The 16,413-nt window shown below is 55.2% G+C and overlaps 2 protein-coding genes across 2 annotated transcripts; both read right to left on the minus strand.

Moving 5' to 3' along the window:
* Positions 1-2,895: 2,895 nt before the first annotated feature.
* CCL19 (C-C motif chemokine ligand 19) lies at positions 2,896-6,216 on the minus strand. The gene is made up of 4 exons (XM_080371323.1): positions 5,899-6,216; positions 4,635-4,758; positions 4,177-4,273; positions 2,896-3,795 (listed from the first exon to the last, which is right to left on the minus strand). The coding sequence occupies exons 1-4, from the start codon at positions 5,954-5,956 to the stop codon at positions 3,775-3,777; spliced, it is 300 nt and encodes a 99-aa protein (XP_080227449.1). The 5' UTR covers positions 5,957-6,216; the 3' UTR covers positions 2,896-3,774.
* Positions 6,217-13,033: 6,817 nt separating this feature from the next.
* On the minus strand, positions 13,034-15,544 carry CCL21 (C-C motif chemokine ligand 21). The gene is made up of 4 exons (XM_080371321.1): positions 15,387-15,544; positions 14,682-14,802; positions 14,389-14,566; positions 13,034-14,055 (listed from the first exon to the last, which is right to left on the minus strand). Exons 1-3 carry the CDS (start codon positions 15,451-15,453, stop codon positions 14,404-14,406), a joined length of 351 nt encoding a protein of 116 aa, XP_080227447.1. The 5' UTR covers positions 15,454-15,544; the 3' UTR covers positions 13,034-14,055; positions 14,389-14,403.
* Between the last annotated feature and the right edge of the window lie 869 nt (positions 15,545-16,413).

Genomic DNA, 16,413 nt, shown 5'->3' on the forward strand with positions numbered 1-16,413 from the left:
AAAAAGCCCATGTACACCATCTCTTTGGAGGCAAGGGACAAAACCAGTTCCAGTAAAGCCACTGAAAGGGATATTATGGCAGAAAGTGAGACCAGCGTAGCATTTCCCTTTAGTGCCACTCTTGCTTCTGCTGTGGACATGCAATCCTACCTCCTGTCTGGCAATGCCCATGCCAGGCCAGACCCTGAGACCACAGAAGATTGTGCCTTCTGTGTCTTGTTCCCCTTGAATTCAGCCTGGGAAGCACCTGAGATGGTTTTAACCATGCCTGGGACGGACAGGAATGCTCTTATGATCCCAGCTATGAGACCAGGCACCCAGAGAAGAACCCAAAGTATGCTTAATTTGCTTGCACAGATGCAGCCTTGTCTTTCTTTCCTGGCCTTGTGTGCAGCCACCAAGACAGCAGCTGTTTTGTCAGTTCCCTAGGAAAGCTTTTGAGTTTGTATATATATATGTATATGTATATGTATATATGAGTCCTATCATTCCACAACATGTGAAATACTGGTCACAGGCATGGATAAAAACTGCAGGTGATTCAGCTGATGTTCCAGAACCCCTCGCATCAAAGTGATCCTTGCACTAAGCCCCAGACCTACTGAGGGCATGTCTGCTTCATACTGCAGTGGATCCTGATCCTGCCCCAACAACCCCTGAGGATGCAGTGAAGGTAGGCAAAGAGCAGGAAAAACGTGGCTGGGGAGAGAGATACAGGAGGACTTGGAATATTTTTTACCAAAATTTTCTCTTGGCTGAAGCTTGAGGTTTTTGACATGGCAGTCACTAGCTGCCATGGAAAGGAAAGTGTACTTCCCTCTAAAGACATTGTTGACAATTTGTATCTGAAAAACTCACTCCATAGTCTACAAAGTACTGAGCCCTGCTGGTTTTTTGACAGATTTCCAAGAGCTGCGCTCTGTGGTAGGGAGAGCTGCTGCATGGCTGGAGGAGGGACAGATAGGCAGGACCATGTGCCTGGCCCAGGACAGCATCTCCTCCTGTCCTTCTCTGGGGAGTAAGGGCAGCCTGCTGCCAGAGCTGGGACCTGGTTCACCATCCGCTTGGGAGTCACAGCAGACAAGGACCTGACAGGCATCTGTGATGAATGACTGCATTGCCCTGAAGAAGGCATGTTTACTGCTTCCAGAAGAGATGGGAGCCACAGGCTTTGCAGCCATGCTCTTACAGGCAGGTTGGCCAAGCCATCCCTCAGACTGATGGAAACAGATAAACCTGCTTCCAGCATCACTGAGATCGATGCAAGTCCCTTCTCCCTCAGCTTCCCAAGGAACTGGGCCAGGACACTGTGCTCCTTGTCAGGGTAGCCTCCAGCCAAGGATGAACCTGATCTGCCCCAGGCTAAGCCCTCCTTCAGCCCCTGCCCTGCACAGGGACCCACATCAGCTGCAGCGGCTCAGCCCCAGTGCAGATCCATACCGAGCAGGCTCCCCCCGCCCCCAGCCACCCCCCTCAGGGGTCACTGGGCGAGCAGCAGGAAGGTTCCTGCCCAAGCAAGCACCAGTTATCCTCCTTTCCCACTCACACTGTTTGTCTTGGCCTCTCTTCCCATACTATCCTTCCTCCTCCTCCTCCACCCCCTCAGGATTGTATTGCTGGGGCTGTCACTGTAGTTAATGAGCTGGGACAGAACTGGTGCTCTGGGAAAGTCACACCAAGAGACAGCTGAGCCCCGGGCATTGTGTGTGCACAGATACCAGGGCAGAAGACTGCAGCAAGAGAAACACCTGAAAAAGAAACCCAGTCACCAACCAAGGGAGCCAGCCAAGCAGGGGAGGAAAAGGGCCAGGGCTAAGCTTGTGATCAACAGGTCTCAGCAAAAGCCATCAGGTGCTTGGACATTCCCTGGCTTGGACAGCCCAGCTGCTGTGCCACTGTGGATGCCATACCCTGGAGGGTCTGGTGGCCACGAAACCCTGCCTTCAGGAACAGACCCTGGGCTGTCTCACTCCCAGCCTTTGCCCAGGCTTGCTGGCTGGCACCAAAACTGGGCCAGGGACAGTGTAAATAATTTAACACTGTGGCCAGTCATGTTTGACATTGTGGTCTTTGGAAGGAGAGCACGGCTGCTGGCCATGCAAATCCCACTCGTGCATGTTCAGCCCATGCTTCAACTGGATGGAGCAGCTTTGTTAGACATTGCATGGCCCAGGCAAAAGGGTAGTTTCCAAGGGGACGAAAGACCACTTTGGGTCAGCAAGACCGTAGTCCCAGTGCACAGACACAGGAGACCCAAGGCTCGGGGGGAAAATGACCAGGGACTCCTGGCTTATCAGTGATGCAGGGCAGGACCTGGTTTTCTGCCCTCCATGACTTTCCTATTGATGTGCCCAGAAGCAGGTGTCTTCACCTGCCTCCCTTTCCCCAAAAACTCCTTCTCCTTGCCTGCACCTCACCTGCTAGCAAGCACCAAACTGATCGGCCATGCTGTGCCTCAGTTTCCTTTCACTGCAAGGACAAAGCTCCTGTTCCTGCCGCTCTTCATCTGTGTCCCATGCTCCCGTGGGAGCTGGGGAGCTCCATCCCAGCTGCAGCACTGGTGGGACTGAAGTGGTTTGGGCTGGATGGTGCAATACTGCCATGCTCCCTCCCACCCCATCTCTGCAATACAACCAGCTGGGGGCTTGCTCCCACAGCCTGGCCAAGCAATGCAGAGCAGGGTGCTCACCTCACCATGGTGCTGAGAGACTCCCAGGAGAGACTTGCAGCCCAGCTGCTGTAGAAAGCATCCTTTACCCTTATGAAAGCCCCTTTCCCCCACCTCGCACCCAAGCACAGCCCCTTTGCCACTGAGGCACCACCGGCAGTGCTGGCTGCATGTTGCACACTCCATGCTGCCCTTCAGGCTCAAACACAAGGCAAGTTGACCACACACTGGCTTTTCTTTTTATTTAACAAATTCACAGCACAATAAAGAAGAGAGAAAAGAAGCAACTTACACCCGTAATTGTCACATCAAACAGAACTAGCAGCAAATACCTGAGAGCAGTCTGAGCGCTGCTCATGCATCCCTGCCAAGGCAGGGGTATGGGGCAGGGTTTGAACATGATGGCAGGCTGGGGGACCAAGCAGGGTGCCAACATCCCTGAGGACAGCAGGGACTGAGGGCAACATCACTGCCCACTCTGTCACCACTGCATTACTGGCTCTACCTTACCCATGCAAGGAAGGGCAGGAGGGGAAATGGTGGAGGGAAAGTCAGGGTGTGAGAGAGTAACCACATGGGCCACGATCTGCCCAAGGGCATTTAGGTTGTGCTCAGCAAGGGATCAGCACAGTGCATGGCCAGTGATGAACATTTCCATCCCTCCCATCCATGCCCACACTGTCCTGTCCTGTCAGCCCTTCCCAGGGATGCAGAAGGACTTGGGCGTGGAGCTGGCAATAGAAACTAAAGGGATCAGAACTAGCCCTGGAGGTCACAGCTGATGCACTGAAGGGAAGGCTGAGATCCCCCCCAAACCTATCTTGCAGAATAGTCCATCAACCATCTTCCAGGCTGCAAAGGTGGCAGAGTGTCTGGTCCAGCAGCCTCCAGCTCAGCCTGACACAGGTTACTGGGTCACAGTGGAGACAGAGGGAAAAAGAGAGAGCAGGCAGGGTTCTGCCCAGCCCAGTGCACTGACACGAATCCCGAGGAGGGTTGGCCCTGTGGCTGGAGGTGGAAGCAGGTTGGCTCCGTTAGCTTCAGATTCACAGCTGGGAGACAGCCCCACTCCAGGTGCTGGGGACAGCCACAGACTTCTTCGGAGGCTACTTGCCCTTGGGTTTGGCCTGGGGAAGTGAAAAAAACAGCTGTTATGGCTGTGATCCTCAGTGTAGGAGCCTTCTCAGAGTCCCTTCCTTGCAGTCAGGGTGGTCAACAAGGGGTGACCTCCCCCAGCCATGCCATAGTAGTGAGGGGACCGGGCAGGCCTTGCAAAGCACCCACAGAACTCATTACAAGCCCTCCCTGTGAAGGTGCACAAATTACGAAGTCCAAGCTTGCAGGGCAGAACTGGGGAGGGGTTTACTCCCAGTGCCTTTTCCTGTGGCACCCACTGGGCTCATCCCAGGGTGGCACTGGGTGGGCAACAGCCCCAGGGCTGCATTTATTTGGGTAAACCCACCCCCAGTCTTCCCCCAGTCCCATCTGAGAATAGGGACAGCTCTTACCTTCCTGGCAGAGCTGGCATCCAGCTTCTCTTGGAGGCGAATCACCCACGGGGCTTCAAGGGGAGCACAGAGGCGCTTGCCCTTTGTGGTGATGAACCTGCCAGGCCCATGGGGAATAAAACCCAAGATGAGTTGAGCAGAGACCCCAGGGATGCTCAAGCACATCTCAAGCTCTTATCCACCGCCTCCCTTACTGCTCTCCTCCATCTCTACCTTGAGATGACTCTTCCCTGATTTTTGTCCCAGGTTTTACCCTCCCGGAAAGTCCTGCTCTGATTGAACCTCTGATCTCCAGGGTCTTTTCCACAACATTCCTTATCACTCTCCCCCAAACCCAGCTTGAAATCCCTCCTCCACCCTGCTCTGCCTCCCTTCCTGGCTCCCCACAGGGTCCATCTCTTGGCCATCACCAGTCTGGGGTTCTTGTGTCTCAACCATCAACACCCTGGGGTTCTTACACAGCAGCTGGGATGTTGCAGCCATCCTGCACCAGCTGGAGACGGTAATCCTGCACTATCCGGCGTGGGATGGGCTTCTCGCTTGTCCGCAGGCAACAGTCAAGGACATTGTTCCCACCATGGACTGGAGGAGAAACACACAGTGGATGCTGAGGTTGCTCTCCCTGGTTTGGCTGCTTCTTCACCCAGCCTTCCCAGAGAGTGAAGGGACTGCGGGACCACCCCAGCGGAGTGGGGCAGAACAGTGCCTACCAGCAATGCCCTCACACACTGCCCTGGCTGCACATGCAGGCACAAACTTCATTGCTCCCATGCCCCAGCACCAGGAACCCTTTGCATCCTTTTGACAGAAAGCAAAGGAGTTGAGAAAGAGCAAATTGGCAGAGGGCAACCCTTCTGCATGCCTGGCTCCCTCCCGCACCCCCAGGGCCAGACCAGCAGCAAGCAAGGTAGGACAGGGGTCTTCACAGAGCTTCAGTATGCTGCAATACAGACAGACACCCATTCCCAAGAGGCTGGAAATGACTTCAGCTTTATTTGCTGAAGAAGCCACAGATTTTGCAGCTACTCCATCACCAGCCCATTGCACGCCGATTAATCCTGTGACATCTGATGGACACAGCTGTCAGCACTTCACTGTGGGGTAGGGGACCTCAGCCATCCTCCAAGCAAATGCTGTATTCACTGTTAATGCCCATCAAGGCTGGCAGTGCCCAGGGTTGCCTGTAATCCCAGGCAGCAAGGTGTGGTGCAACATCACAAGGTGTAGGTTGCCCCAGCTGCCTGCAGCAGAGCAGAGTGCCTGGTGTCACGTACCCAGACAGCTGTAATGTGTGCAACCCCCGTGTCCAACACCAGCAGCCCCTCAGGCATGGATTCTGCCCTAACACACACCTCCCCTCCCACCCCCAGCTCTGCCACTGGCCAAAGAGCGCTAGGGATGCTCCCCCGCTGTGCTGGGGAGACTGGGACCAAGGTGATCCCAGCCCAGTGTGCACAAGCTGGACTAGGGCACTGGGAGGCAGGATTGCTCCATGGCCTTTCCCAAGTGCAGCTTTCCAGCGCCAGTGCTCTGCAGGCTCCTGCCTGGACTTTGGGTAGGACGGAGTCCCTCTGGGACAGGTTACAAGCAGAAGATGCAGGAGGACTGCAAGAGACCCCCAGCCATGGGTCCCTCTAAAAGTCTGCTGGAAATACAAAAGAGAGCAAGAAACTGGATCCTCTCCCTTCCACAAGAAAGTCAGCCTGAGAGGTTCCCTCTTACCATCCAGGATACGTCCCAGCACCAGGAGACAGAAGCAGAGAAGATACAACCGCTGCATTTTGCTGCTGAGGCTGGCAGAGAGTGGGCTGGAAGGTGATGGTGCTCCAGGCAGGAGAGATGAGTTCCGCACAGCTTCCCTGCGCTCTGCTGCTGGTGCTTCCTGCTGCCTATTTATCCTTCCAGTTCGTGGCTTTCACTTTCTTTTGGGGAAGAGGGGTGGGAAGTTGCAACAAGTCTTGCCACAGGCTGATTTTAATCTTTGAGCAGTTCCCGAATATCCTGACTGCTTTCCCTGCAACCAGCTGGTCAGAGCCAAACAGCTTCTGTCATCCACTGCCAGCACCTGAGCCACAAGGATTGCTGGTCAAGGCCAGAGCAGCTCCAGGGTCCCTTTACCCTGCGAAAGTGCCCCAGGGCCCTGGGCAAGCATATGGGTGGTCTCACCCCACACATTTCCCAGTCACTTCTTCAGGACATCTCTGGAACATTCTCATCAGATATTGCATAGGCTCAACACACTGATGCTGGGGGGAGAACTTGCCGCAGCCCCACTTTTTGTGTATGTATTGGTGCTGGGGTAATGCCTGGCTCCCCCTGATCTTCCCCATCTGGTCACGGGAGCCTGGCTTGCTCCCCCTGCCCTCCCCAGTGCCTGCCTGGCAGGCACATCCAAAGCTAGTGGATGGAGGAGATCTCAACCAGCATGCTCTGCTCCAGGTCTGCAATCTCATGTACCAAAAAACAACCTGGTTTCCAGGTGTCTCAGTGGGCTGATAGCCAAAGGCAGCTACAGATCTTCCTGGAAACAGGCTTTCTCAGCACAAGAGAAGAAATCCCCCACAGAAGTTGTGTGCATGGCGCTGGGTGCCAGCAGCTCACCAGCTGCGTGGGCACTGCAGGGAGTGAAGACCAGCACTCCAGCTCAAAACCCTCACAGGAGAGCAGGGATGGGAGCTGTTTCTCCTTGGGATGGTGACTCACCACAGTGTCAGTGCCACATGCAGTGATGTGCCCTCACCAGCCTGCTTCATCCCTGATACATAGCATGCAGGATTCTGAGAGCAGTAGGGCTGTGCAGCCCAGGGAGGGAATGGCGAAGGGGGTCTCACTGCCGCCAGCAGCTGCCTTGTAGGGATTTGGAGAGATGCCAGAGTCAGGCTTTTCTTGGAGGGGCCCAGGGACAGGGTGAAAGGCAATGCACCAGCTGCACCCAGGGAAATTCCTATTGATGGTAGGAAAAATATTTCCGCACAGGGTGAACAAATCCTGGAGCAGAATCTCTGTCCTTACCCCCTCTCCCTTGCTCCAGCTCCAGCCTGCCCTACCACCTTGACAGAGAGCAGTGCACAGCCCTTCCACAGGGACAAATATCTACCAGAGGACAAGACACACAGATGGGACCCAGGGACCTCAGTGGGTCCCTCTGCTCCTCTCAGCAGTAGGAGACAGTGAGCTCTGCTCCTTGCCTGCTCCATGGTAAGAAGCAAGAGGAGATTCCAGGCATACCACCAGCCAAGGTTCTCCATCCCTGCACTGGCACCGGCACTGGCACAAGCCTCCTGCATGAGGTGGTGTCCCCTGTCAGGAGGGCATGGCCTCCAGCCGTTCCTGTGCTCCTGTGCTCCAGCAAGCTGGCACTGTGCCAAAGGGGTACGCAGGGGCTGGTGGGCTGGATGAGTGACACAAACAGGATGTGCCAGCTTAACTTCAGTCAGCACCTGCCTTCTTCTAGCACTCACAAGCTATTGAAGAGAAATCTTGGCTGGCAGAAGGGGAATTTAGGTGGTGGAGGATTAGTGTCAGTCATCAGCCCCAGCCTGCCTGTGGGTTTGGGGGTTCAGGCTGGCTCTGGGACCTGGTCTCCGCTTGATTTCCCCAGAGTGCAGCCAAAGAGATGCCACAGCAGGGAAGATGACAGTTCCTGGGTGCTGGTGGTCAGACCTACATGAGCAACTGCTTCTAACCCAGAGCTGGCTCCTCCCTCTGCAAACTCAGAGCCCCCTGCAAAAAGGGGGTCCCAAGAGCAGAGCCCTGACCCACTGACAAGGGGTGCTAGGGGTGCTGCCTGACAGCATGCCCTCACCTCCTCGCCTGTTCGGTGGGTTTGGCAACTACTGGAGCATGCCCAAGGGCTGGCAAGGGGTGCTGGGGTTCCCATCCTGTGGGACACCCCTCCAGGCACTGCTGGGGTCCTGGTCCCCTTGGCAAGTGGGAGGTGTCCCCAGCCACTTTCCTGTGACTACCGTCTGCTGCTGGCTCCCGGCTGGCCACACACCAGAAGAAGCGTGTTCAGTGTTGGGAATACAGTCCTTCTCGGGGTGAACCCCTTAACGGCCTCTGGCTGCAGGGGAGTCCCTGCCTTTCAGCTGCTTACAGTGCCTGCTGACCCATGGGCAGGAAAGAGAGCCTCTGCCTCCTCCTGGCAGCTGTCTGGGTGCCAAGTGGGTGAAAGCATGGCTGCTCCAGTCACCTCTGCTCCCCATGAGGGACACCGGAGGGTAAGGAAGGGGGCTTTCCACTTACATTGCGAAAGGGGGATGTGATGGGTTTCCCCCCACCTCCAGTGGGGTCAGTGGGATTTCTAAGAAGAGAATGGTCATCTCTGAAGTGCATCCCTGTGGCATGCAGGGAGGTCACCCCATCCCCCTCACAGGGCTGAAGAGATGGTGCAGATGGAGAAGAGAGGATGTTTCGGGGTCCAGGCACTTCAGAGGCACATGCAGGCAGGGAACGGTCAGGGGATGCAGTGCAATTTGGGAAGAGGGGAGAGCATTGTGTATGCTGACCCATTTAAGCCTCATCCAGAGCAATTTGGGAGTGCTGGAGCTCCATCCCCGAGGACACCACAGGCAGTACAAAGCATCCCTGAGTGCTCACCCCTGCAGAAGCCTTGATAACACAGTTGTTAATTAAAGTGGAAACCACGCATATGAGGGGATCCCCATGGGAATCCAACCCATCAAAATGTAAATGGGCCATGTGAGCATCCCCTCCATCCCCTGGCTTTCCTTGGGGAGCAGCAGCCGTGCCGCCACCCTCTCAGAGATCTGCTGGCTGCGGGACCCCCCAGGGCAGCTGCTCCCCACCAGTGTGTGGATTCTGGCATGTTCCTGAGGTACCTTGTGGTGCTCTGCTTTGCACTCTGAGCTACAGAGCTGGAAAGGCAAAGGGGGAATTTCAGCAAATTCCAGGCATAGTCAGTCCCTAGGGCAGGATCTGGCCTGGCTGCATTCACCTCATTGGGAAATACTGGGCAGGCGTTGCAGCTATTTCAATTTCCCTTGCAACTCCCAGCACGAGGGAGCCTCCCGCATAGCTCCCATTGCAGTCCCGGTTCTAGTGCAGCACGGGGACTGGGACCACTGCCAGCCCATGGGGCTTGGAGCCCCACTGGATCTCCTCTAGCTGAGAGAACCCAGTCAAACCAATTTAAATGGAGTTAAGGGTCAAAAAAGAGCAAGTCATGCCTTTGTCCAGAGGGATCAGAGATGGTCCTAAGGATCTGGCTAAGTGTGATGCAGAAGGTGCCGATTCCTGCTCTGTTAGAATCCGTCTATCCCTAACACTCATTGGCTTCAGCGTCATTGATGCTGAGGTCACCACAGGTGATGAGCAGCAGAGCCAAGACCTTTCACCTGGGTCCTGCTCAACATCCCCTGGGCGAGCACCCATCTCCCAGGGTCCCTGCAACACACGTGTCCCTCAGCATCATCCTTGGGCTGCGTAGTTTCCCAGCCAGGTGCTTCCTGCAAATGTCCTTAGACATGCTATGACGTCACCGAGATGTCAGCAGCTAAGTGGGATGCCCCCATCCCTGGCTCCCTGCCATCATGCTGCCTTGTCCTCACCTCTTTGCAGCCTCTCCTGGGTTTTCACAAGAAGGTGGCTGGGGAACAGCTTGGAGACCTGTGCAAAAAGCAGCCCATCAGCAATTTCCTTGCCATCTCCCATGTGGCTTGACAGGAAGGATTCCTGGTGAGGCTGCACCACAAACTCACCTGTGGACAGATCTAAAAGCACATGGGATGGACCAAACCCTTGGGGGCTGCTCCCTTTCACTGTTCTGTTGGCTTTTAGACTGACACTGGACAGAGGAGGCTGTAAGGTTTTTGGTCTGATGCAGCTCTGTGACACAGTTCACATTGGCCCCACCACAGGACATCCTCAGAGGATAGCAGATGCTCTACCACCATGCCTTGGAGAGCTGCAGCCCAGGAGCAGGTCTGCAATCTCCAGCAGGATGGGAGGGAAGCAGAAGGACCTGGAGGTCTGGGGGAGTAGAAGGAGGACTGGCAGCATGAGGACACCCCACAACCAAGGGTCTCCAGCCAGAAAAACAGAGGACAGGGGGAGGGAGAGCAGTTGGGAGCTACATGTAGGCAAAGAAAGGGTTGAGAGGATGCTCTGGGCTGGGGACCTCTAGGACAAGATGGGTGCCAAGAGATGGCCAGGACTAGGAAATACCTTGAGGCAGGGAGGCTGGGAGTCCCTATTGCCCACCAGCCACTTTCCCACCTCCTCTTTGCAATCAAGACCATGGCAGACCCCAGAAGGGCAGTGTTGGTGGAGAGAGCACCAAAACAGACCTTGAAGGCTCAGCTAGAAACCACCGCCCCTCTAGCACCCATGCAGCCCCAGAAACAGCCTTTGGCACCTGTCGGGCCGCTGCAGCATAGCCAGATCCTGCTTCTTGGGAACGGCGTGGGGCAGGGGGATGGAGCCAGTGTGTGTGTCTCCAGGTGAGCCGTGCTGGAGCTCAGCCTGGCGTCACAGTCCAGCACACTCTGGGCACAAGCCCAGAGCACTGTCTGGGCCAACTAAAAAATTGAGCTAATCATTTGGCCTGTGTTCAAGTCCTCCCTTTTCTTGGCTACGCTCCGTGGTTTCTGTCTTGCCTGGCTACTTTCTGCTGTCATTGAAACCTTTCTGCTCCAGGGTGGCCAAGCTCTCCTAACTTTTTGCTCTGCTTGACATGGTTGTAACTTTCTCGCTTTCCCTGCCGAACGCCTAGGCAGGCTCGTACAGCCCTTGCACGCCTGCTGCCCCGGCACACACCGCATTGATGCTGCCTTGTCTTTGCACGTGAGGCAAAGCAGCAGGTTTGCCCTGCCCAGGGGTATGACTGTGTGAATCCTCCCCTGCTGCTTCACTGCGGCATCATCTTAGAGCATCTTCTTTACATCGGTTGTATCCGCTGGGGCCTGTGGATTCAGCTTCTCTGTGGGGAAAGGGTTTTGGCCTCTGCTGCACACTGAAGATCCCACCCCATTGCCGCTCCCCTCAGCCTCTCGCAAGGAACCTCCTCAGAGGTGTTTTGGTGGTGCCATCTCACCATGGCAGCACTGTGGCCACCTGCCTCACCAGCAAAAAGCTCTCACTAACCCTGACACATTATTTTCCTTAAAAGCAGCATTCTGCAGTAAAGCTGGAAGTGGTGTGCAAATGTCCGTGTGTGTGCAGGCACAGGCACGCTTGGGACTGCATTTGTCATCTGTGTCCATGCTCACGTGTGCCCTCCTGAGCAGCTATCTGTGCCTGAGCATGGGACAAATGCCAGTGCTCTTCCACAAGCCCTGCTTTCAGGGTAAATTTTAGGGTAAATTAGAGCACCCCCATGGGCACATCTTTATAACCTGTTTTAGCCCAATGCCCACCTATCATCTGAAGAGAAAAAAACCACCCCTGTGGTGTTTACATATGCAATCACAGAGCCACCAGGACACATGTCACATGCTGGCTCACTCCTGCCATCTGCTTGTGCTTTGCTGATCGTGGTTGCAGACATATTCAGCTGGGCCTCTTTTCCAGGGGTTTTTTGCAATCGTTTCACAATCCCCTGACACCACCACGAGCACAACAAGGAGTCTTACAGAAGGAAGGGTCAGTCTCACAGGGCTGGATGCAGCGCATCCCCAGCAAACACAGGGCCGCCTCCAGCCCTCCCATGGTAGCCTCGGCTGACTCTGTGCGTGGGTGTCAGTTCCCAGGCTCCCAGCAAAGCCCAGGCCAGAGCACAGCCTCGTTAATAACTTGTTTTAGTGGTGTTTTCCCAAAGTGGCTGGAAGCACACAGCCCCTGCTTTGAGCAAGCACTGATTGTCTGGGGGCGTCAGAGTTGGAGGGACGGGCTCAGCCGTGAGCAAAGGACATCACGTACAAAACCATTTTGTGCCCTTATGTTTGCTGGCACCTCAGGACCCCTTGGTGGGGACGGCTGAGCAAACAAGGCAACTTCATCTTGCTGGGCAACACAGCTGCGCAGGAGGGAATTTATGTGGTCCCCTTTCCCTGTACCAGCAGCTGCCAGCCCCTGCATTCCAGGGATGCAGCGCCCGGCAGTGCTACGAAAGCCAGGGCCCGTGGGATGATGATGTGGCAGGAGAGCAGCCCCTCGCACAGCCCTTCCCACCCCATCAAAGCCCATCACAACAGCCAGAATGAATGCGTTTGGTTGTAAAGGATATATTTTATTGCCTCACATCCTGTCCAAAAGCTGGTCTGGCAGATGGCTGCATACTCCCACGTGGAGGTGAGGGCAGCACGGAGCCAGCTCAGCACCCGTCCCATACTCACAGCGGTATCTTGGACTTCACAGTTTCTTTACACAGCCTTAAAATAATAGACCTAAATGCCTGCCTAATAAAGCAATCAAGCCAGATAAACGTGCTTGATAGAAACATTCAGCTACAAGCTTTACTCCAGCCAACACACAGCCTTTGCTGATACTATCAAGCTCTGCAAATCCTATTATTGCAATTATATGACTTAATAGACCTTTACTGACCAAAGTCCGTGCCTGAAGTCTCTGCAAGCAGATAGCACTTGCAGCTGCAGTGTAGCTGCTCGACTTGCCTCTTCTCAGCATGCTGGAGGGGGTTTGCAAGCACAGGGAGAATCTACTTCCCCACCAGCCCTGTCCTGGGCATCTGTCCCCCCTCTACTTGCAGTCTCACCTTTTGGTGTCCTCAGGTTAGTGAGTTCTTATTTTACTGAAGGTTTGGGATAGAGCTGCTCTCAAACAGCTGCAGCGTGTCTGTGATGAATTTTGCGAAGTCTTCTATTCCCCTATGTGCACAGCCGCACACACAGTTTTCACCAAGTGGGCTTTTCAGATTTGGGAAGAAAGTATATAAGACTTTCTTTAGCTTCTTTCTTTTTTTCTTTTTTTTTTTTTTTTTGTTTTCTTTTTTTTTTTTTTTCCTTTCTTTTTTTTCCTCCCAGAAAACAGAATACTTGGCCTAATAATGTCTGGATCACTGCAAATCACAGCAAAACCAAGGGAGATAAAAGGGTAAAATTCCACTAAAATTAACAATTTGTTCTGATTTCATTGCAATTTTCTATCTAAAAAAAAATAAAAAATGAAAAGGATAAATCCTGACTATCTTCTTCCACACTACACTGCGAAAGCATGTTATAAAAGCCAAAGAGAAAGCCTAGAACAGCCCAGACACATAGCCACACTGTCACCTCTGCTGTCCTCAAACTCTCCATCCCGGCTGCTATTAATTGCTCTGCAAGGAAGCGCCCAGCAAGCAGCCTGGGCAGGGCCACGGGAATGTGGGACCTGCCTGGCACCCCACAGCCCTGCAAGCCAAAAAGGAGGAAACAGGTGAGAGAGAAATGAAACACAGCCGTCGTTTATTTGGTAGAAAAATAAGAGCAATCTTCCAGAAAAGCCAGCCTGTAAGCATAAAGGGTACTCTGTGAAGCACAAGGAGCCAGAAGTAAAGCCTTCCAGGAAGATTGAATGAAAGCATAGTCTTTAAATATAAATACAAATGTATAAAAAACCCAAAAAAAAGTCATAGGAAAAGCTGCCATCCTGCCAGGCTACAGAAATCCCCTCTGGTGGGAAGGCTGCCCACGTCCCGCTCGAGGCCACAGCCCAGCTCCCATGTGGGTCCAGGTCCCCGCTGGCACGGCTGTGCGGCGAGTGAGGACCTAGGTGCCCCTGACTGCCGAGAGCACCCAGCCGGTGCAGGGGTCCCGGCTGGGTGAATCTCTGCGGCAGGCACAGCAGCACTGAGGCGGCTCAGAGCCAAGGGCAGCCTCTCCGCCAGCCCTGTCCTCGCCCTGGGGCCAGTGGGTGTGCGGGTGGTCTGTGGATGTCCATTGCCAGGCAGTGGGTCGGTCGTCAGTGGGGAAGGCGTCCGTCCTAAGGAGGGCAAGGAGGGGGCAGTGAGGTGGAGAGGGTCTCAGTGAGATCACCCACCCCAGCTGGGATACCATTGCCTTGCATGGCACATCTTGCGTGTCCCCAAAGCATTGCCTTGTCCCAGCAGCTCCAGAAACAAATCTGATTTTAAGGCAAGCACAGACCAGGAGGGAGCCATGCCCTAAATGCTTCTGCGCTTCAGCCAAGGCTCTGGCAGCCCTACTAGGCTCAGCTCCACGAGCTGGATGCCTGGCATCTTATGAAGATGGATCTGGGAAGGGGGGCAGCACCCTCACCCCATCACCCTGCTGCTCCCCCCTCCCCCTTTCCTACCTCTTCAGGCCTGACTTAGACCCGCTGCTGCTTCTGCTGCTTGGGTTTGCCCCTGGGACGTGCGGGCTGTCCCTTCTTCTTCTTATTTTTGACCTTCTTGTCCAGGTTCTCCATCAGCTTCTGGACAGCAGAGTCAGTGGGAGAGGCACAGATCTTCTTGTTCCTCTTGGTGGTAAACCTGGGGGTGCAGGCAGAAAGTTTCCCTAGGGCTGGGCAGGAGGAGGACGTGGAGAAGGAGTGTTCGGCTGGAGCCAAACCGATCGCAGTGCTCTCAACCATAGCAAGGTACTTACACAACAGCACGCAGCAGACATCCCGACTCAGGTCCCTGGAGGCTGTAGGACTTCACCCAGCTGCTGGGGATGGCTTTCCGGCTGTACTTCAGGCAGCAGTCAGAGGGTGAGCTGCCAATGCCTGGGGGAAAGGGCAGGATGTGGGATTTCGGACCCTCACCGAGCCAGGGCACCTTCCCAGCCCCAGGGCAGCACAGCACAGCTGGCCGATGGCACAGGGCTCGTTTGGTGTCATTTGTGGGAGAGATGCTGGAGCAGCACGTGAGTGTAGGAGCTCTCAGTGTCAGTGCCCAGCTGCCGGTCAGACCCTTCCCCAGGGATATGTGGCTCCAATTTCACCGCCAACAGAGGGGAAACAGGCAGAGACATGCTCCTTGCAAAGAGACTGAACCTCGTTCTCCTGCCTGCGTGTTTCAGCTCGGGGTGCTGCTGCCCCACCAGCCACATGCACACAGACACGCTCCCAAGCCAAGCAAGCCCTGCAAGCCAAGGCCACACACCTATCAGGTGCACAAACACACACACCAACACACGACTGCACTGCAAACCCCACACCCGCAGCCATCCACACACCCAAACACACCACAAACACCCACCACACACTGCGACCGCGCCACCCAGCACCCTGTGCAGACCCTGTCAAACACCCATACCCCTTGCCCCATCCCACCCCACAGGTGGGCAGGAGGGCGTCTCACCCCTCACCTTGAGCCTCGGTAATGGCGAGGACAGCAGCCAGCAGGAGCAGCAGCAGGAGGAGGCGCAGCACCATGGTGGGTGCCAGGGGTGCCAAGCTGGGCAAGGCTGGGGAGCAGGACACGCACTGCTGCCTTGTGCTGAGGCTGCTCCTATTTATCTCTGGACGCTTTGCTTTCATTTTCGGCCAGCCTGGCAGGCAGCCCACCAGTCAGCCAAGGGCTGGGTGATGCAGAAGCAGGAGGGTGGGGGATTCCTGTAAGCTGCAAGCCCCCCTTTACAGACACGTCCTGTCTTGTTCCCAGCTGCCCATCATGGCACAGGGTGCCAGGTGGGGGGGCATGCCGGAGACATGGCCCCCATCATGGATAAATGAGTTTGTGGGCTCCTGTTTCCTACTCAGTCTCACAACCTGCCACTACCTGCTCTCAGAGGGTCGGATGTTGCTGCTTGCCTGTTTGTTCCCAGGGCAGGGACTCTGGCAGGTGGCCAAGCCATTAGGGAAACCAAGGAGTTGATATGTTCTGCTTTCCCACCTTGTGCTTTGCCCCCAGGCCAAGCCACACACCCCACACAGGTGAGAGAAGGGGCTCAGGGTGACCCCAGATCCCAGCCCCCAGACCTCCATCCCTGTCTGGCTGCCTTGAGGACCTCCCTGAACAGCTGAACACATCTGTAGGGCTGGGAGGCACAAGGGCTAGACTGCGAATGGCACTGGGGGAGATAGCACAGCCCACCATACATTGGTGCTGGTGCCAAACTGTGGGGAGCTGAGGGTGAGTGGGAACCTCCACCAGCTGGAGGAATGGGCTGGTGGAAACCTCCTGAGGTTTAACACAGGCAAGATACAAAGTCCCATGGTCACAACAGTGTGACCTTCTGCGGTGGGAAAGGTTGGGCATGCCTGGTAAGATGGGGGCTGTGCAGAAGTGGACCTGCAGGAGCTGGACAGGAGCTCTCAGGGCACCCCTGTGGTGGCAATGGCCACCCAAAGAGGTGGCCATGTAGCTGGACCAAACCTTGAGCAGCCCGCTGT

The sequence above is a fragment of the Falco punctatus genome (genome assembly GCF_963210335.1).
Source record: "Falco punctatus genome assembly, chromosome: Z".
Lineage (NCBI taxonomy): Eukaryota > Metazoa > Chordata > Aves > Falconiformes > Falconidae > Falco > Falco punctatus.